This window comes from Poecilia formosa, unplaced genomic scaffold (genome assembly GCF_000485575.1).
Source record: "Poecilia formosa unplaced genomic scaffold, Poecilia_formosa-5.1.2 Scaffold426, whole genome shotgun sequence".
Lineage (NCBI taxonomy): Eukaryota > Metazoa > Chordata > Actinopteri > Cyprinodontiformes > Poeciliidae > Poecilia > Poecilia formosa.
In genome coordinates this window covers 211,862-234,169 of record NW_006800365.1, presented here as the reverse complement: position 1 = coordinate 234,169, position 22,308 = coordinate 211,862, and the positions used below count along the sequence as shown (strand labels likewise).

General features: G+C 41.2%; 1 protein-coding gene across 1 annotated transcript in view; it reads right to left on the bottom strand.

The window, feature by feature from the left end:
• The window catches only part of LOC103155379 (exostosin-1b), a 148,652-nt gene extending 127,631 nt beyond the window's left edge, over positions 1-21,021 (bottom strand). The window contains exon 1 of the mRNA XM_007577046.2: positions 18,809-21,021. Within this exon, the coding sequence (XP_007577108.1) occupies positions 18,809-19,752 (944 nt within the window). The 5' untranslated portion in view covers positions 19,753-21,021. The remainder of the gene's footprint in view (positions 1-18,808) is intronic.
• Positions 21,022-22,308: the final 1,287 nt, after the last annotated feature.

Here is a 22,308-nt window from a genome sequence, read left to right as displayed (position 1 = left end):
CCCACTTCTTCTCTGTGGTTCTTCCGCTCTCTTGCTTCCCACCGCCGCCACCTTTGAGTTTGGGGGTCGGCTTGGCTGTGCTGTTAATCCGTCAGTGAATGTGGGTCAGAGAGTGGGCCTTTGTCCTCGTCACTCAGACAGCAGGGTCATGACCCCGGCCATCATGTGTGCTCCCTCCAACACACACAGGCTTGTATTTACACGCCTGCGTCTGCAGACAAAGAGCGATCAAACACACACAGATATGGGTGGATGAGCAGATGCACACAGGAAAAACCTGCTGAAATGAAAGCAAGTTGCAACAAAAACTTGGGATCTGAAACGAGAAGCGTTCAATGATTTGACGGTCAGCTGTGTTTGAAGGGTAACGGATTGTTTTCTGGGGGGGAAAAGCCATTTAATTTGCTAATATTTCTCTTATAAAAAGCTGAAATACGTGGGATTCGTTCAATCATCTGCAAATCAATCAGATGGCAGCAACTGCTAGAAATCAGACATTCCAAAAGCTGCTGATTTACTGGGATTTCGATGCACAGAGACAGAAAATATCCAGTGAACAGCAGCGGCGTGGACCAAAGTAAAACAAATAACTCCTCGACTAACCACTCGTTTACGAAAGAATGCCGTCTCTGACTAAACAGCATGTTTCACCTTAAAAGAGACGGGCAACAGCAGCAGAACCACACCTGGTTTCACCCCCAAAAACAGGAAACCGAGGCTTGATTCAACAAAGCAGAACAATAAAAGACAGGAAAATATAGCCTGGAATCTCGATTTTATCTGCAACGTCAGAACCTGGCATGAAACAACACCAAGTCCTGCTGAGCATCAACAGTTCAAGCTGATGGTGGTAAAAAGCCACAACATGCCCAAATATTTAACCATTTTGTACCAACACCGACCAGAAACCTGGCCAACAGAATAATTGATAAATCTTAAAACTGGTGTAAAAATTACCAAATTTGAATGTTTGAAACCTGAGGAACCAAAGAGGTTAAGACCTGTGATTAACTTAAGCCCAACTTAGTTTTATTTAATGATTTTAAGACATTTTAAGGGCTTCATTTTAGCTACATAAATTTAAGGCTATTGAAAATCTTTTTTAAGACCATTATGAAATGAGTTTAAGACCCAAGTCTCCATGGAAATGTACGATCTTCGTCCTGCCAACTGATGTTACCCAGGACAGACACAAAGAGCTACGTAGCTAGCCAGAGCAGGTTAGCAGCAAGTCAAAGGCAGCTTCAACCGCCTCGACTCACAAATGTGTGCGCAAGACTCAACCTTTTGTCAGAATGAAAAAAATAATATGAATACATGACATTAAATTGTCCTGCTGACATCTTAAATGTAGTAAGATTCATTAATTTAACAAATTTAAGGCACTTTAAGGTCTTAATTTTCTGTACATGTATTTAAGACATTTTAAGGATGAGCAGACTCTGGTTTCCTTCTCTGATATTTAGAAAGTGTCGGCATGTAACTTGGAAAACAAATTAACTTTGTCAAAGTCTGAGAGGCAAACGGGGTCAGGCAGGAGGAACTACCCTGACACGCCGACTCGCCCCACATATTGGCACTCAAACGCAGCCGAGGCGCCGGTGATGAGGCGAGCGAAGGCAGAGATCTCAGCACTGAAAGAGGGGATTTGAAATGGCTACGCAGGCTGATAAGATGGAATAACAAACAGAGGTTTTATGTGGTTATAGGCTTAAATCTGCCTCTTACACACTCACACCAAAATATCAAAGAGCGGCAATTACGCCGCACTGCATTCTAACTAATTATCCTCTGCATCATTAGCATTCTCCATCACGAGCCGGGCGCTTTATCTAGGAGAAAGCAGGCAATAATGAAATATTCATGATTTATTAATCTGAGTACAGGAAAAAAAAAACAACAAACAATGGCAACCTGAGAAGTGTGACACCCTCTCCTGCAGCAGCGCAAATGTTTGTTTGCTTCCCGCTCAGGCACTTACAAATCTCCAACAGGAGGCCGCAGTCGGGCGCTGACATTCACGTGAGAGCGGCTGCTCCCACTCGAAATAACAGCGTCTCACCAAGATTAGAGGAGAGCGGCGCGGAGCAAGAACCGGCTCCGGCGGAAACGTGGCGACGACGGCCACACATCAGCGAGAGAGGCAGGGAGAGTGACCAAACACTAAACGAGTAGGAATACTCCAGCTACAGTACAACGTAGCCGTCCAAGGAATTATTCAAGATCTTACATTTCTGTGGAAATTTAGGTCTGAAGCTGCTTTCATAATGGTCTTAAGACAGTTTTTAGACGTCTTAAATTAAAAAAAGTGTTTGGTAAAATGTCTACTCAGGGACTGAGTAACTGATCAAATAATCAGTCATTTAATGTTTAAAAATTACATCAGCAGACAGAACAAAATGTAAAGTTAAGTGGAAATTTTGGTGTTTTAAGAGCAGAAATTACAAAAATTTACACAAGTAACAAAAAATAACAAAATCAGGCAAAAGAAAATGTTTCCAAATCAGTTTCTTTCAATAAAAAACTTATGAAACTTTAACAAAAACTGCAGGTGTGTCTGGTGAAATTCTGATTAAAACATGTTAGTTTTTCATTCAGTGGGTAGAAAATCCAAAGATTTTACTCAAGTAAGAGCAGAAATACTTCATAATACTCAAGCAAAAGTACAAAAAAAGTAAAAAGTAAAATGTTTTAAAAAGACTTGCTCATGTAAATGAGCTCCCAGCTCTGGTTGGGGATCTGAGAGTAGAATATGTTCATATTGCGATCTCAGTCTGCTGTTCCTGCCATTTAAACGGCCAATAACAATCCATCACCAGTTCCTGCTTCCCTTCACTCCTGCTGATCGTCCTGAAGTTTCCCCTCAGGGTGACCTGGAGCGGCGGCGGCNCCAGGGTCACATGATGCACTCCAACGTTCTCCACTCTGCAGCCAACGTTCCCATCTCACGCCGCCGTTCGCCTGCCTCTCTGCCACAGAACGACGCTACTGAATAAGCTGGCAAACAAGAGGCACCAGCTTTAAAAACAAAGTGCTGTCATGCCACAACTTTCCGGGGAAATAAACTCTTCGCTTCACCTGAGCAGAGAAAAATAAAAAGTACAACCTGTCGAGCCGCGCTCTTTGTTATGAACCTTCCTTCCACTTCATCTTTCCGCTTCTCTGTTCTGTCTTTATTTCCGAGGCTGCGACTCTTGACGGCATCCCTGGGTTTACTCGCTCGGGTTTCTTCTCCTTCTACATGTTTGTAATTTGCTGCCATGGGCAAGGATGCGGTAAGTCAGGATGCAGAAAAAAGGAAGCCGCAGTGCAAAGGAAAAGCCTCATGAAGGCTCGGCGATACGACCACAGAAAGTGACATGCAGGCAGAAAAAGAACCCAACTCCGCCGACATCGCGGAAAATTTGAACTGAAAACAACATTTTTATTTTTCTGGGTTTAGAAGAGTACTGCTTTGTCACATTACAACCACAAGCATATAATCTGAAAGTGGAAGGAAGATGATTCATGGGTTTCATTTTTTAACAAGTGAAAACCCAAGGAAAATGTTGCAAGTCTGTTTTCAAGGCTCCACAAATCAAAACTAGACCCACTTTTCACTCCAGCTACAGCCAGAGATATTTATCGATAAAGACTGTGACTAACAACTATTTTAGGAATCAATTTTTTTAGATGATTAATCAATTATTCTGACTATTAATCAATTATTCTGACGATTAATCGTTTATTCTGACGGTTAATCGGATAAAAAATTTGCACTTTCTGCAGATTTTTCATTAACCACTTCAGTTTATTTAAAAAAATATATTATACTTTAAAAAGGTTCAGATAAAACAATTGAATTCCTTTTTTTAAATGAGGAAATAAACATTTTATTGAATGTTTCCTTCAGTAAACTTTTGATCATTTGTAGCAAAGGAGCATCTGCAGCTAAAAAAAAATAACTTCCAACATCAACATGTGAAAAGTTGAGCCAGTTCTGCTCGACTCATCAGTCCAGGGCTGATGTGCTGATTTATTCTGGATTAACTGACTAATAATGCATAAAACTGACAATGACATAAACGTGATATAACAACTGCTATAAACATGAAGGAGTCTTAATAAATGTTTACGACTGCTGTCATGAAATGTTTGGTAAATAATGGACGTTTAATGCAACTATTAGAGGAACTTTGCATTAAAAGTGTCATAAAATAAACATTTATTAAGACTCCTTCATGTCTATAACAGGTGTTATATCACGTTTATGACTGCTTCATGTCAGTTTTATGCACACCCCTTCAAATAAAACATTACCAAAGGCAGAAGTTTCTGGCTTTAAAGTGACAAACTGTGAAAAAACTTAATATTTTCACAGCAAACTCAAAAGTTTTGGCTTTTCACGTCAGAAACGATTACTGTTTGCAAATCAAAAGCAGCAAAGAAAGGAGAGGATGGATGGAAGCTGAAAAGGAGCGTAGGTGTTAATTAAATAAAACAGAATTATAGCCAATAACCACTCTCTGCTATAAAAAGCAGCTTCATTCAAGCTGCTGAATAAACTCAGCAGCAGCAAACAAACTCCTAATAAAACTAAGGAAACGGCTCTCTGCAGGCGACTGCACACCCACACTCTGCACGTACCAAGACTCTCCTTGGTGACACCAAATGCTTTCTTCCTCCTCCTCCTCTTTAGTTTTGGCTTTGCTGCTTATCTCTTAAGGGTTGAGGAATTTGGCAGAGCAGATCTGGGCTGATGAAGGCTGGCGCGCCATCGTCATCGCCAGCAGGGAACGACGCTGTAGTCCATACGGGGGGGAGCTGGGTTTGTTAATGAGCCACAAGTACTGGAAAGTGGAAAACAATCGGACCCCCTTCAGGGGCGACTTTTACACCCCGAGAGTGGAAGTCAAACCAGACGGGGGGAAGAGTCCTGCCATCAGGCTCCAACAAAACCTCCTTTCTCTCCTGCAGCCGAGGCGCCTTAAACTCTGCGCCATGCTCGCATTCTTCACTGACATAATGCTTTTTCTAAGCCATCGCCTCCCCTCTACTCCCTCCTCCTCTTCGCCCTTGTTAAGATTTCCTCCTTTTGCCAATTACTATTTAAATATGAATGCTGGCGGCGGGGCTGAGTGTTTGTTTTCCTCCCTGTGAAGGAAGGAGATCGGCGTTCAAGTTGGCGTCAAATGCTCCTCTCGGCCCCATTGATGCGCCTGTTGGTAGGTGTTTGCTGAACGGCCTCTCGGGGCATAAAAGCTGCTGTTCTGGAGGGCAATAAAAACTGACAACCCCTTCTGCTCCTCCCCCCCGAGGGAGAGCCGCAGCGCAGAACCGTGCTCTGACCAGCGCGCCTTTGATTTAGCCGGAAACGTTGGGGGGGAGAGAGAGAGAGAGAGAGAGAAGGCCGTCGCAGATGTAGGGATGGTTTCAGAGACAAATGGGCTCATTGGCTCACCAAGCCAGCGGCTGCAGGGTCGACACGAATCCCCAGAGGCAGCGAGACCACCAAGCAGGAAAACCAGGCAACCCGCTCCGGCAGAGACACGGCGACCTCCGACACACTCTGAACGCCTCAGTTCAGCAGAGAAAAGATAACCGGAGCCTCATTTACTGCCAGGCTCACCTTTTATAAAGCAAAGGAGCCGCAGCATAAACCTCCAGCATTTATATCTCTGCTTTCCCTTTCAAGCATCTCAGTTTAGCTCATAACAGGAACATTTGTTTATGCGTCTTTAACCAGAGAACATTCCTCTGTACGCTGGGGGAGCAGAAAATGCTTTAAATGACTCAGGAAAACAGTGAAATGTGACTTTTAATGAGCTCATTTTACAGTGATTACACTAAAAAACTTCAGTAAAATGACCACAAACATGGTGGAAATGTGTAACTGCCTTTTTTTTTTTAAACTGATAAAAATTCATAATAACGAAAGCAAACAGCAAATTAAACTAATTAATTTGAGCCAATTTTACAGCACTTACACTATAAACCCAAAGCAAAAACCACATCAAACTTATTGAAAATGTAATAGATTTCAATCATTGAAACTAAATGATCAGAAGTTGAGTCAATAGATCAATGGATCACACTGTAAAACGCTAGTTTTACAATGTGCAAAACTTTTGTAATTTCAGAAAAATGTGTTATTTTTTACAAAAATTATCAAGTTAGGTTAAGAAAACACCAATTATAAGATCAATTAAATGCAGAATAAAATATCCTTAAAAAATTGGTGGAAATCAGATCAATTAATTTGAGCCAATTTTACAGCACTTACACTGTAAAACCTAACAAAATCACCTCAATTTTTTAAATCACTGAAACCTAATAATCAGAAGTTGAGTCAAAAGAACAATAAAATGAAATTTTTTTTTTTAATAAATAGTGTTTTACAGTGCGTCCAATTCCCCCACGCTTGGAATAAATGTATAACTTTAGAAAAATTTGACTTTTTTGCAAAAATAATCAAGTCGGGTTAACATAAAAATCAGACCAATTAGATACAAAAAATATCCTTAAAAAACACTTGGTGTTAAGTCCAGAATCTAGAGGGCCACATAAAAAGCTGTGGTGGGCCGGATTTGGCCCACGGGCCTCGAGTTTGACACATGTGAACAAGACCCAAAATAGTTGGTACGATTTTGTGTTTTTGCAGTGCAGTAAACCTGTTAAAGTTGTATATTCCCGGCTTTTGAAGGCACAGAAACTTCTTTAAGAATCAACCTGAGTGCCGGAAGGTGAAAAAGCCGAGACCCAACTCAGACTGCCTCTCCAACCTGCAGCCAGAACCAGCAGAACCTCTCATCCGCCGTCAGCAGTAAAATTTAATGAGGACCAATCAGTCTCTCCTGATCATCAGTTTCTGCCGCAGCCAGTCACAGAGCTGTCTGGTTTAATTGAATTCACAGGAACACAGCGAGGTTCTTGTTCCCCTTTCTGTTCTGTGCTGTCAGAGCTTTCCAAAAACTGCTCAGCTCCTCACTTTACTTCTCTGCCAGCAAACTTTTACATCAGCACAAGTTAGGGATGAGAGGCCTTCAGCTGTGACAGAGGGAAGGGAGAGGCGGGTTCGGCTCTTAATACCGGATCGCTCATTAGCTCCATCTTTTTAAAAGCTTCCTGACAGTCCTGGGGAGGGACACGCACTGACAGTAACTCACATTTTTACAACTATAGCTAATAAAACAGTCATTTCCAGCTGGTCTGGGAACAAAGTGGAGATATTTTAGGGTTGTTATCTTATAAATTTATTATCTGATGATTAATCAGACAAAACAAAAGGCACATTCTGCAAATTTTGCATTTAACCAGGATTTTTTTAAGTCTAAACTTCAGATTTATCTTTTTATGCAGGCTTTTAAAACTTTATAATACAGTGCAGTTATTGCATTTGCTTTTGCCATGTGATATTTTTTGCTTTAGTTTTCCTGGCTGGTTGTTTTTAAGTGATATATAAATAAACAAAAATCAATCAGCCAAAAGGAAATAAACATAGAATGGCTGTGCTGTCTTTAGTGAATCTGAGGCTAAAACTTTGCAACTCGAGGAGTTTTTGCTAAAACATGCACTGCAAAAACACAAAATCTTACCAAGTATTTTGGTCTAATGTCTAGTTTAAATACCTTAGTACACAAGAAGATAAAACTAACTCATACATAACTTTTCAGCAAGAAATATGAGCTTCTTTTAAGTCAATAATTCCTTAATTTTGATGAAAAAGTTCTTGTTTCATTTTTCAGGTTATTGCACTTACAAAAATAAACTTTTCTTAAGTTAGAACAGGAATAATGTGTCAGTCGAACTAGTATTTTTCCATAAATATTAAAGAATTATTTACCTAAAACAACCTCTTGTATCTTGCCGAAAAGTTAGTTTTGTCTTATTTCAAGTGTATTTTGCACTAGAAACTAAAATTACTTGGGAAGATTTTGTGTTTTTGCAGTGCATGTATAAAAAAAAGTGCTTTTATCTTAAATCCAAAGTGTATACATATATTTTGCAATTAAGTTTTTCCTTAATTACCGCTCTAAACGTAGTTTTTTCAAAAGATAGGCTCATCTCCAGTTAACAATTAATCGATTACTAAATTAGTTGATGGTTATTTAAACAACCGATTAATCACGATTAATCGTTTAAATATTTTTTACTTTTGAAGTGTTTTTTGTTCTGATGTTCTCTTATCGCCTGCAGCAGCAGGATGCATGCTGTTGGACTTGGGCTTCAGTGTCCAAGCCTCCCATCCCCCACTTCTTCTCTGTGGTTCTTCCGCTCTCTTGCTTCCCACCGCCGCCACCTTTGAGTTTGGGGGTCGGCTTGGCTGTGCTGTTAATCCGTCAGTGAATGTGGGTCAGAGAGTGGGCCTTTGTCCTCGTCACTCAGACAGCAGGGTCATGACCCCGGCCATCATGTGTGCTCCCTCCAACACACACAGGCTTGTATTTACACGCCTGCGTCTGCAGACAAAGAGCGATCAAACACACACAGATATGGGTGGATGAGCAGATGCACACAGGAAAAACCTGCTGAAATGAAAGCAAGTTGCAACAAAAACTTGGGATCTGAAACGAGAAGCGTTCAATGATTTGACGGTCAGCTGTGTTTGAAGGGTAACGGATTGTTTTCTGGGGGGGAAAAGCCATTTAATTTGCTAATATTTCTCTTATAAAAAGCTGAAATACGTGGGATTCGTTCAATCATCTGCAAATCAATCAGATGGCAGCAACTGCTAGAAATCAGACATTCCAAAAGCTGCTGATTTACTGGGATTTCGATGCACAGAGACAGAAAATATCCAGTGAACAGCAGCGGCGTGGACCAAAGTAAAACAAATAACTCCTCGACTAACCACTCGTTTACGAAAGAATGCCGTCTCTGACTAAACAGCATGTTTCACCTTAAAAGAGACGGGCAACAGCAGCAGAACCACACCTGGTTTCACCCCCAAAAACAGGAAACCGAGGCTTGATTCAACAAAGCAGAACAATAAAAGACAGGAAAATATAGCCTGGAATCTCGATTTTATCTGCAACGTCAGAACCTGGCATGAAACAACACCAAGTCCTGCTGAGCATCAACAGTTCAAGCTGATGGTGGTAAAAAGCCACAACATGCCCAAATATTTAACCATTTTGTACCAACACCGACCAGAAACCTGGCCAACAGAATAATTGATAAATCTTAAAACTGGTGTAAAAATTACCAAATTTGAATGTTTGAAACCTGAGGAACCAAAGAGGTTAAGACCTGTGATTAACTTAAGCCCAACTTAGTTTTATTTAATGATTTTAAGACATTTTAAGGGCTTCATTTTAGCTACATAAATTTAAGGCTATTGAAAATCTTTTTTAAGACCATTATGAAATGAGTTTAAGACCCAAGTCTCCATGGAAATGTACGATCTTCGTCCTGCCAACTGATGTTACCCAGGACAGACACAAAGAGCTACGTAGCTAGCCAGAGCAGGTTAGCAGCAAGTCAAAGGCAGCTTCAACCGCCTCGACTCACAAATGTGTGCGCAAGACTCAACCTTTTGTCAGAATGAAAAAAATAATATGAATACATGACATTAAATTGTCCTGCTAACATCTTAAATGTAGTAAGATTCATTAATTTAACAAATTTAAGGCACTTTAAGGTCTTAATTTTCTGTACATGTATTTAAGACATTTTAAGGATGAGCAGACTCTGGTTTCCTTCTCTGATATTTAGAAAGTGTCGGCATGTAACTTGGAAAACAAATTAACTTTGTCAAAGTCTGCAGCCTGAGAGGCAAACGGGGTCAGGCAGGAGGAACTACCCTGACACGCCGACTCGCCCCACATATTGGCACTCAAACGCAGCCGAGGCGCCGGTGATGAGGCGAGCGAAGGCAGAGATCTCAGCACTGAAAGAGGGGATTTGAAATGGCTACGCAGGCTGATAAGATGGAATAACAAACAGAGGTTTTATGTGGTTATAGGCTTAAATCTGCCTCTTACACACTCACACCAAAATATCAAAGAGCGGCAATTACGCCGCACTGCATTCTAACTAATTATCCTCTGCATCATTAGCATTCTCCATCACGAGCCGGGCGCTTTATCTAGGAGAAAGCAGGCAATAATGAAATATTCATGATTTATTAATCTGAGTACAGGAAAAAAAAAACAACAAACAATGGCAACCTGAGAAGTGTGACACCCTCTCCTGCAGCAGCGCAAATGTTTGTTTGCTTCCCGCTCAGGCACTTACAAATCTCCAACAGGAGGCCGCAGTCGGGCGCTGACATTCACGTGAGAGCGGCTGCTCCCACTCGAAATAACAGCGTCTCACCAAGATTAGAGGAGAGCGGCGCGGAGCAAGAACCGGCTCCGGCGGAAACGTGGCGACGACGGCCACACATCAGCGAGAGAGGCAGGGAGAGTGACCAAACACTAAACGAGTAGGAATACTCCAGCTACAGTACAACGTAGCCGTCCAAGGAATTATTCAAGATCTTACATTTCTGTGGAAATTTAGGTCTGAAGCTGCTTTCATAATGGTCTTAAGACAGTTTTTAGACGTCTTAAATTAAAAAAAGTGTTTGGTAAAATGTCTACTCAGGGACTGAGTAACTGATCAAATAATCAGTCATTTAATGTTTAAAAATTACATCAGCAGACAGAACAAAATGTAAAGTTAAGTGGAAATTTTGGTGTTTTAAGAGCAGAAATTACAAAAATTTACACAAGTAACAAAAAATAACAAAATCAGGCAAAAGAAAATGTTTCCAAATCAGTTTCTTTCAATAAAAAACTTATGAAACTTTAACAAAAACTGCAGGTGTGTGTCTGGTGAAATTCTGATTAAAACATGTTAGTTTTTCATTCAGTGGGTAGAAAATCCAGGGATTTTACTCAAGTAAGAGCAGAAATACTTCATAATACTCAAGCAAAAGTACAAAAAAAGTAAAAAGTAAAATTTTTAAAAAGGAGTTGCTCATGTAAATGAGCTCCCAGCTCTGGTTGGGGATCTGAGAGTAGAATATGTTCATATTGCGATCTCAGTCTGCTGTTCCTGCCATTTAAACGGCCAATAACAATCCATCACCAGTTCCTGCTTCCCTTCACTCCTGCTGATCGTCCTGAAGTTTCCCCTCAGGGTGACCTGGAGCGGCGGCGGCGGCCCGTGAAGTGGCTGCAGTACAAAGTCGATGGGAGTCACCAGAGCCGGTTGGGTTTAAACGGGGCGATGATGACGCAGCTGCTCGGCCTCAGAAACGACCCGTCAGACTCTGATGGCACTCTCCATCGCAGTAATGAAGCGACTGACTCGGGTTATTAGGTGAGCTTGCATTTTTGATTTCTGCAGGATAATCGGTTTGCCAAAAGGACACAGAGCTCCAACTGATCCAACTTCGACCTACATGCAGGGTTCCTGCAGCACGTTTTTCACAATAAAAGCCCCCACTTCCTCCGATTTTAATGTTTAAATTTGAAAGTCAGGTGTGAGTTTGTGGCAGACATTAAAACCAAGACAGGAAGGACGGACAAAACGGCAAATGGTTGGATGGATGAACATTTGGACAGATAGATAGAGGGAACTGACTGATTTATGGAGTGATGACTGGATAAACTCAGGAGTGGATGAAGAGAAAAATTAATGATGGGATGGACAAACAGATAAATGGATGGACAGAATGATGGATGAAGGGAAACATGGATGGATTAATGGATAGATTCAAGAATGGGTGGACAGATGAATTACCTGGATGGATAAACAGATGGGCAGAAGGGTGGATTTATGGGCAGACTGATAGACTGATGAAAGGATGAAGGAAGGATGGCTTTATGATTAGAAGACGGGTGACAGGATGATGGACTAAAGGGACAGACTGACAAATGGAAGAACAGACAGAGGGAAAGAAGGACAAGGACGGGTTAATGGACGGATACAAGTAGGCCTGCAATGATTCATTATTTCAGGAATCAATTATTCAATCGTTTATTCTGGCAATTAAACAGATGTAAAAATTGGCACATTCTGAATTTTCAACAAATGCAATTCCTGTTTTAAATGATAAACATTTTATTGGGTAAAATGCAATAACAGATTTCCTCTAGGCAAAGAGGAAAGCTAACGCTAGTGTAGGTAGGGCTGATCTACTGATCAACTGGTTAATAATTAAATCGCAAAAGGTGGTTGATTTTTTTATTTTTACCTAATTTGGACCAGGTGAAGCTAAAACTATAAACTTGAGTTTTAGGTAGAAAATAATTACAGACAAAAGTTTTTTTATCTTAAATACAAAATGAAGATGTTTTTGTACAGTTTTAGCTTAATTTTTGCCCTTTAAGTAAATGACCTTTTGTTGAGTCTGTATATATAGGCTAGATAACAATAAATCGATGACTAAATTAGCTGACGATTATTTCACTAATCGATTAATCACAATTGATTCGATTAATCATTCAGCTCTAACTAAAAACTGCATTAATCTTTGTTTACAAACTTGCTGAAAATACAAGGAGGCATTATCTCGTTACCAGAGAGAAAACGGTTTTAGATCAGGTTTACAGACAAACTTGATTTTTTTTTTTATCTTAAATAGAAAATGTGTAAAAAAGATGTATAGCTTTGGCTTAATTACTGTTTTTTGTTTGTTTTTTTCACCAAATGGCCTTTGTTGGAGGGTTTGTATACTACAGTAAATGATTACCAAATTAGTTGATTATTTCAATGATGGATTAATTGCGATTAATCGTTTCAGTCCTGGTTTCAACTTTAAACAGTGGAATAGGGTAAAGGTGTTTGCAGCTTTTTGATGCGTCTCTGCTTGTAAACACCTGAATCTCATATTTATAAGTTGAGTTGATGCTGAGGTGTTTATTGTTTCATTTGGTGTGTTGGACCAGGGATACGTCCAAAAGCTGGAGGACGTTGTCCAGTGGAGTCTGACACTTTTCCAACCATCTAGAAACGGCAAAGTACTGAACGACTGAGTGTGACACAGTACATGACTGGAGTTATCTGATAAAAAGATTCAATTATTCTAATTAGCATCTTATAAATAGAAGGGATGATTTTGCACCAGTGGGATCGCTAAAACCAGGAAAAGTATCATGTGGAGGATGTATTCTGGTTAAAGAGGTTTAGTCAGCACAAAGCATGGGATTTCTGCCAACTTAATTTTTTTTTAACAATTGCAGAGCCCATAATAGCCCTCCACTGTCCTCTCTGAGGATTATTGTCAGCAGCCCTGAAAACTCCCTGGATAATGTAGCGGTGAATGGGCTCCTTTCATCGGTGCTCGGCCATGAAAGTGGACCGGAGTGGCTCCAATTGAAGGCCATTACGGCAAAGAAAATCAATCGGATAAATGTACAGAGCGTGGTGAGGGGCTGCGTGTGCGGCGCTGGAGGGTGGGAGGCATTTTCTGCATGATATGCGCCGACTTCCAGCCGCATACCTCTGGAAGACGGGCGGAGAGGAGGGCGAGTGCACCCTGGCAGGTGGATGTGCAGTGACATTAAACGAGCTCCCAGGTATGTGGACGAGGTCTGCAGCTGCTCTCACACATGATGTGCATTCCTGGCTTTCCTGCGACTGCGCATGCGCCGATTACTGGTTTCAAGGAACACCGAGACATGGAAAAGTCACGGTTTCTAATTTTCTGTCACGCCGGTCCTGTGGTGTAAGAGTTTTCTACGTCTGGTCAGAGATAAAGTGGAGGGAAAATTAGCTACTAGCTCTGCAAGGCCAGGCAAGTACCATAAACTCCCTGTTTAATAAAATTAGGTTTGCTATATGCCAATACTTCAGCTAACGTAAGAAAACAGACAAACAGAGGAAGAACGTTGCCCTACGTGCAATTTGTGCTTACAGACAGCAGCAACCACTGGAGGCAACGTCTCTAAAGTCAAGGTAAAGGTTTATGCCGTCTTGAAATTACGACGGGGATTAGGGTCATTGTAGATATCAAAATTTATTTAAAAAGAACAGCAAATTTATTTGTGAGACTCAGGAATTTTCTAAAATAAAAATAGGAAATATCCAAGTTTCAAAAGTTGAAAATATTTGACTTTTGGAACATTTTTTCTAGAAAATTTTCCAGATTAATCTCAAAATATCAAAAAAAAAAATTCAGTGTCTGAAGCTCAGAAATGTTCTTGATTTTTCTAGAGAATTTCTGAGATTAATCTCAATTTCTCAGGGTTTATTTTTTTGGCAGAAATTTACTTTGTTTCCCATCTACAATGGCCCTAGTAAAATACAATTATTTGAAATTCTAGTTAAATTCATGTCTCCCCTAATTGCTGGTTTAGAACAGCGGTCATGTCAACGGCTGAAAATCAGCCCAGCAGTTCCGCAAACATTTAAGAAGCAAATCATCAAAGATGCTTGAAAAAAGAAGCAAGATACCAGATTTTAGAGCTGCAATCATAACGCGTGACACAGCGAAGCTGCGGTGTTTACCGTGGTAACATCACACCGGCACACGCCTCCCTGCCAGGCATCTGACTCGCTGAGCATCGCTCGTCTAACTGTATGGAAATCCATTTACCTGAGAGCGCGCTGTCAGGGTTTCTGCGGAGCGTGGGTCGGCACCCACAGGGCTTTAGAGATGATTAAAAAGAAAAAGGCATCCGATTGATTAATTTTTAAGCTGGTTACTAAAACATAACAGGAGCAGAGGTTCTCGTTTCTAGGTTGAACTTTGCTACCAGAGCAGATCTGCAGACAGACACAGAACCCAAATTTGTTTGATGCAGAAGTTTTAAACCACAGAGGAGTTCAGAAGAGGAACAGAAACTCTGCGCTGCACAGAAGATTAAAAATAGATTTTTCAGAGTCTTTCTTGTTAGAACAGAAATCAAATCTAGCTCTGATGCTGGAAATGAAACGACTAACAGGAAGTGGTATTGATCAAAGCAAATCAACTGTAAAAACACACAACAGTGGAACAAAGACTCGGATTTCCCAGAACTACAGCCGGATCGATGATCCGATCGGAAGATGATCCGTCGGGAGGCAGGGCGACGCGCGGAGCAGAGGTAGGCCAGATCACGGTGACGCTGCGTCTCTCCGGGGGACAGCGGGATGGATGGAGGGAGCGAGAGAACTGGATGACGAATGGAAAGACAAGTGCGTGCTTGTGAAGTTTTGTTCCAGCTCTTTCCCATTTTACGAGTTAGTCTGAGGTTTTCTCGAGTTCACGCCGAGTTCAGGAGAAAAGTGTCTTTCCCTCTCAGCGAAACGGAGCTGAAAGCTCCTTATCGGCGCCTGCAGCTCCGGCGTCTCCCGCTCTCTGACAGAGCGCGCCGAAATATTCCTGGCCTCTGCCTTTAGCCTCAGCAGCAGTTCGACGCAAACACGCCCTCCAAGAACAATGAAGACAAGTGTTGTCATCACATGCCTCCAGTTCATCCAGGCTCCATGAATGCAGAGGAACTCAAACCCGAGTCACTCCCAGAGGAGCCAAGTTCAACCCTGTGAACCTGGGACGACCCCGCCCTCTGAACGGAAACATACCTGCCGCTTACAGCTGCTCCACCAAAGGGGAGGCGGCGGGGGTTCATTAATTACCAACTTGACAAAAACGAGGTTTCCAAAATTAGAGGTAATTGGCCATCCCCTGGGGGGCCAGATAGAAACGATGCCACTAACGCCTGCAAATTAAAGCTGTAATTAACCCGTTATGACTGATTTATTTGCACCGAATCGCTTTATAATTCAATCAAAGGTGTTGCCTTACATAAACTACGCAGCGGGAAGCCTGAGGTCCCTCTGATGTTAACGACTGTTTCATAGCGGAGGGCTCCCACGGTTGACTTTCACTTAATTTGCGCTAAATACACGGTGCAAATCAGACGTGTCCGTGCAGATCCTAGTAAAGGCTGCGGTGCTCCCTGCTAGCGGAGCGGCGAAGGTAAAGAAGGGAACGAAAGGAGAGAATGCCGAGCTGAGAGACCTACAGGTTCAGATTCAGGCCTGAATAAATAATACAGGTCTGAAACGATTAATCGGGACTCCTCTGTCATTAATTGTGATTCATCATGATTAATCGCGATTAATCTATTGTTGAAATAATCGTCAACAAATTTAGTAGTTAATTAATCTTCAACTGGAGTATGCAGACTCAAAAAAAAGGCCATCTGCTGAAGAAAACAACATATTTACAGAAGTTATTCAGTCAAAACTGTACAAAATGCAGAGTTTCCACCAGAAAACCTGGATTTCTGCCTGGGGGGAAAAAAGGTAAAGGAAAGGAAAGCAGGGAAAGGAGAGAAGGTCTAGCTGAGAGACCTACACGTGTCAGGAGTCAGATTATTCATGACCAAGTTATTTACAGATTCAGGTCTGTAAATAACTTGAATAAATAAATTATATAGGTCGGAAACGATTAATCGGATCAATCATGATTACTTCTGATTAATCTATGATTACAATCGATTGTTGAAATAATCGTCAACAAATTTAGTAATTGGTTGTCAACTGAAGTACACAGACTCAAAAAAGGAAATTTGTTAAAAAAATTAAATTACATACTTAAAGAAGTAATTCAGTCAAAACTGTACAAAATACAGATTGCCCCAGAAAACTTGCTGATCTTGGCAGAACGGGCGCTAGGGATGTTCACCACCATGTTTTTGGAAATAAAAATAAGAAATACAGCCGTAAACAAAACAAAACCAGTTTTTCTGTAGGTTGTGTGTGACCAAATGCCATTACTTTTTTAAACGGATCTGCCATCATCCGATAATAATGGGTAGAGTGAGATGAACATCAGACCAAACTGTACTGCTAATCTGTGTGTGATTAGGACATTTTCAGTGATCTTCTAGTTTTTTTCTGCCTTTGCTGATTGGGCAAAAATACTGATCACTAATAATAGAGTGTTAATGATAATGTATGCATAAAATACCACTACACGTTATTTACGCTACCACTGTTTTTTTAATGCAATCTCACATTATGTATGTTTAGATTCCCACGCATTGCATGAGAAAAAAAATAACGATTTAGAACAAGCTGTACGTCTCATTATTGATGCCATCAGCTTTCCGTACACTGGTGCTATTGTCCAAAACGAGCCTTCATAGAGGAATCAATAAATTATGGTAAATCTATTTTTACTATTGTATTAAAAAAGGCTTTAATGGTATAATGAAGAATCTGAAGAATGTGTCAATATTTTTTGTCTGATTAATTGATCAACATGTAGGAAAGTTTAAATTATTGACGTGTTTGAAAGTTTAGTAACAAAGATAATTTTTTCCTAATTTAAGATAATTTTAAGTTGAGTTAAAATTATCCGTATGTTTAAAAATTTGAAAAAGAACTTGTTTTCAATAAATCTGTAGGCAAGTGAGGTCCCTTGGAGTGACCTGCAGAAAGGAACACATGTAGTTTTCACTTTGACTTTCTGCATAGTTAAAGTAATCGTTTATTTGTTTTACTGCTAGCTAGTAAATACAAGCTGTGTAAAACATAAATAAGTTGACATTTTTATCTCTCTTTATTAATGATAAGTTTAAAACTCTTGTCTGGATTTAAAGATCTGCACGTCTTCAAATCTCTTTACCATTTCAACACAACTGCACCTCCTCAGTCCTTCAAGCCAGAACCATTCATGTTAAATTCACATTTCTGTTCACAAATTCCAATACAGATTTCAGAACCAGGCGTTTAAAAAGCTCAACAAGCTGATAAAACAGACCGGTTCTGTTCTGTTGATCCACTGGAGACAGCACAAACAAAGATTTTTCATAAAATCAAGAAAAGACAGTGTCTTCAGTCAGAGGCTTTTTCAGACTCACTGTAGTACTGACTGCTACAGGAGATCCTTCCTACTCATAGACATTAGCATCTACAGCAAATCTCTGGAGAAAACTGTGTAATATGTGTTACAACATTTAATTTGTTGGGTTAATAAAGTACTTTTGAACTGAATCGTAATTGACAATGTGTACAAAAAAATAAATTATGCTGAATTTAACAGTTTTCAGCTTGAATGGAAACCGCCTTGTTTTCTGATTAACACCTAGCATGTAAGAGCTGTTGTGTGTGTGTGTGTGTGTGTGTGTGTGCGTGCGCGCGGGTCTAATAAACACTCTAACGTTTTTATGTGGTACAAACACTCAATTTGAGTCATTTTCAATATCAGTGAACTGTTTAAAATCAAACCAGTGAGAGACAAGAATCTTTTTAAAAAAAAAAAAAAAAAAAAGAAACACCATGTGGTTCAACAGGGCTGCGAGAAAGAGAAAGAGAGCAAGACTTTCAGCAGATAACGGGACGGTTTTGCAGCAAGGAGCTCAGGTTTTATCCTCCTGACCTCTTTTAACCTCGGGTTGTTCTGGAACATGCTCAGCAGCTTCTTGGCAAAGTCTTAGTTGCAGTAACAAATCTGCATTCTCCATGCAGAGACAGATATTAGTCATGTCAAACGCTAATAAATGGCACTAAACTATTATGCTCACTAAAATAACTGACATGATGTTACTTCCGTTCCTAATATAAATAATGAACGACAACAGGAAGCTGCTATCTTCAAGGCCATTTTTTTAAAAACTTCAATAAGTCGCTGAGGAGAAATCTGACATTTTTAAGGATGAACTTGAATAAATCAAACTCTAAAGTGCAAAACACAAATCTGGATCCGCCCTGTAAACAGCTGGATGCCTAACCTGAAAAACCTCACAACTCCAACTTCACTCTGCAGGCGCAGGCTGACATTTCCATGTACTAAGCGCCAGCTCCAGCGGTTTGGATGTGGGCAAGATCCACTATTACGCACAGACTTTTACGCCTGGCGCGTAAAAGCTCCAAAAAAGCTTTTTAAACGTGGTGAAATCCAACTTACTTGTCATATTCCGCGTTGTCCTTGTCGCACCGCGCGTCCTTGTGTTTCTGCCAGTCCTTCCCATGCTTGCAGGTGGTGAGCAGCACCACGTCCTCCCCGTTGTGGACGTGGTATAAGGCATTCCGCGTGTCCGAGCCAATCCCGGTCAGGTAGCGCTTCCCCTTGAACACCAGCATGTACTTTCTAAAAGGCGGGATGGAGTTGTACTTCAGGAAACCCCTCTCCCCTCCGGTCCGAGGGTGCTCCTTGGAGAAGAGCGGGATGGAAACGTCGAAGTTGGGCCTGAAGTTCTCAGAACCGATGCTCGCCTTGGCCAGCATGGCCTGGCCGATGTCAAAGCCCAGATCCTCCGTGTAGTCCGGCCAGGTTCCGGAGTACAGGTTGAAGATGAGGTGGTTCCTGCCGTCGTTCCACAAAGGCAGGCTCTGGACCTTCGTCTTCAGGTTGTGGACGTACTGAGGGGACAGCTGGTCCCGATCCAGAGTGTCCAGACTCAGGACGAACAGACACGCCTGTCCCGGGTCGGAGGTGTAGAACCTGGAGCCCTCGATGGTGGATAGGATGTTCTGGTAGCTCTCCGAGATCTTCTCCCCCTTCTGCTGGGGGTAAACATAAACTTTGAAGCCGTTCTTCTGACACAGAGAGAAGTCGAAACAGGAATCCATGCGGCACCGCTTGCCCCTGTAAACGCTCCTGTTCACGTCCCGCTTCTGCGTCGGAGATATGTGCAGGTTGTAATCCTCGGTGTCCGTCTGATCCCAGGGCAGGAAGGCGTGTAAAGGGTCCGAGTAGTGGGGCCACGGCTGCTCGGGCCGGTACCCGCTCCTGCTGCGGTCCTGCCGGCTCCTCCTGGCCGCTGGAAGCTCAACCCCTCCGAGGTAGAAGAGCAGCGCCAGGCACGCTCCGGCGGACAGGAGGATCAGGTAGCGTTTTTTGGCCTGCATGTGTCCCGGGAACAGAGGCGACTTGCTCAGGAATAACAAAGCTAAAGTGGCCCCAAGTTAGGCTCTCACCAGCCCCGGCTGCATCGCTCCATCCCCAACCCCCCTTCTTCGTGTTGTGCTCCGAGATCCGGCGATTGATCCAGCGCATGTGGGCGATTTGTACGCCGCTTGTGGAGTTTCACCACATCCAGCGACGCACCGACAAAGACCTGTCCGGAGCCTCTGCGCTGCGGCCGCTTCCCCTCATCCAGGCTGGAGCGCCAGCGGCCGGGGTCCCCGAGGCTCTCCCAGACGTGAAGGTTGGATGTTGAACACCGGGTAGAATTTTAAAAAAGGAAAGAAAAGAAAAAGAAGAATAAAGAAAGAAAGAATCCCCGGCGGTGTGAACGCCTCTCCGGCTGGATGTTGTCCTTTTATCGCTCCATGGTGCCCGGTTTGGAAGAATCAAAAACACCGGGAGACGCTTCAGCGGTCCATCTGTAACCTGACAAATCCCTGCATTTCTCTGCCTATTTATCACCTCCGCTCATTCCCTCACAAATATCAAAAGAACATGGTCGGAAGAGAGCGGCGGAGCGGGCGAAGTTGTCCGGCCGAGCAGAGGGAAGCGAGCGGCAGCCTCAAACTGGAGGGATACGCTGGGAAAACGTAGGGAAAAAACGGCAGGATTCCTCAGACCGAGTGTCCAATTACCGAGTGCTCAGTTGTTCCGATTGTTGCTCGCTAACATTCCAATCCCGACACGACGCCAGTTGACGTTACGTCCCACCGAGAGGAAGCGGCGCCGCTGATTGGTCCGTGTGTGGGAACGGAAGGGGCGGGACTTGGAGGAAAGCACCCATTCATAACCGGTGTAAATTATCTGATTGTAACTTTATAATTGGGGGACGCAAAAGAAAGCGAAACACCGTCTCCTTTAAGATGGGAATAAGTGAGGATTTATCTTTGTTTTAGTCTTTTAATTAACAATTAGTTCTTTATTTTCCGTTTTGTTCTCCTCTCTTATGGTTTCAATACACCATAATGCGGTCACAACATGCAGATTAAACTTCTGCTTTTCACTTTTCATATATATTTTGCCACCCGCCCCCAACCGGAAGCGAAAGGAGAAATATTTTGACATTTATTAAGATTAAATCAGATAACAACCAACTTCCTTTTAACACACCAACACAGCTGTATGAACTTTGAACAATTTTCTGACTTAATATCCATAAAACGTTGTATTTCTTATTTAGACTCACCAGCATAATTTATAACAAAAATAAAAATCAGAGTAAAAAATGAACATCACAAGGTTAGCTTAGAAATGTGTTAAAAAGTTAAAAAAATAAAAAAAAATGTATGTTGAGTCAACATGATGTAATAATGTAAAAACCAAATTGGGGTGACTTTTTAAAAATTAATTGTAATTAATTATCAGTTTATTATAATTGCTAAAGACGGTTAAGTCAACTTAATAGAAGTTGCAGCAATAACTTTTATTAAGCGTTTTGAACTTGACGGTTAAAATTGATACAACTTTACTAAGTCAAAACAACAAACTTTTTACAGTGTACTGCATAGTTTAACGTGGAAGAACATTTCTTGTTTATTTTACCAATAACAATCTGTGTTTTGAATTTACATCCTCTAATGGGACAAAATGCATTAAAGTTCACAGTGTATAAATACCAGAGTTCATTTAAACTGGTACTAATATCTGTGTAATTTGCTTTTAGAGTTATTACTCTTATAAGTAAAATATTTCGCCTTTGACCACATTGCTGCCTCGCTGTGGCATTTATTATTATTTAATGTTTTTGTTTTTAAGCAGGAAGTCTCATGAGATTTTTTTTGTTTTTACAGTATGCAAAACAAAAAATAAAAGGTACAGACAGCTAAAACATAAATTAAGTGCAAAGTAAGTCAAACATTTACAGTAAGATTAAGACTGTAAAATCCATAGAAAGGGGTTTAAAAATAGAAATTACACTCCTCAGTTAAACATTTTAATTTTAAATTCAGTAACGGGAATAAAATAGTTTAAGTTTTAATGCCTTGTGAATTATTCCAGGATCAAGGTGCTCGATTCCTACCAATGTTTGGGACACGAGAAAAAGCAAATATGGCAGCAGTTTGCTCAAGAGAGCCTTATAATTTAAAGTATTTTTGTTATTTATACTTTCAGGTTTACTGTAACAGAAACGTCCTCAGCTGGGGTTTATCAAATCCATGCAGAAAAAATGTTTAACCTGCCGAGAAAGAGTCAAGTTTTTTAATAAATATAAAAAGACGTAGAAAAATCCCGAAACTAAGCCTGAGGGATGCGCCGTCATTCAGTTAATCATCCACTGAATGCCAAGCTTGTGCTATTAGCGCTCTGGAAATCACCTTGCTGGAGGTAAAATATAATTTCTATCCATCAGACGGTTATCTTTGCTGTTTTTAATAGATTCGGTTACAGAACGGAGAACAAAACAGGCCTTTGTGTTGCATTTGCCCTCACCTGACTTCAACTGCTTTCACTGTTTTAAACAGAAATAAAGAATCAGCCGACTATATTCTAGCAAATCA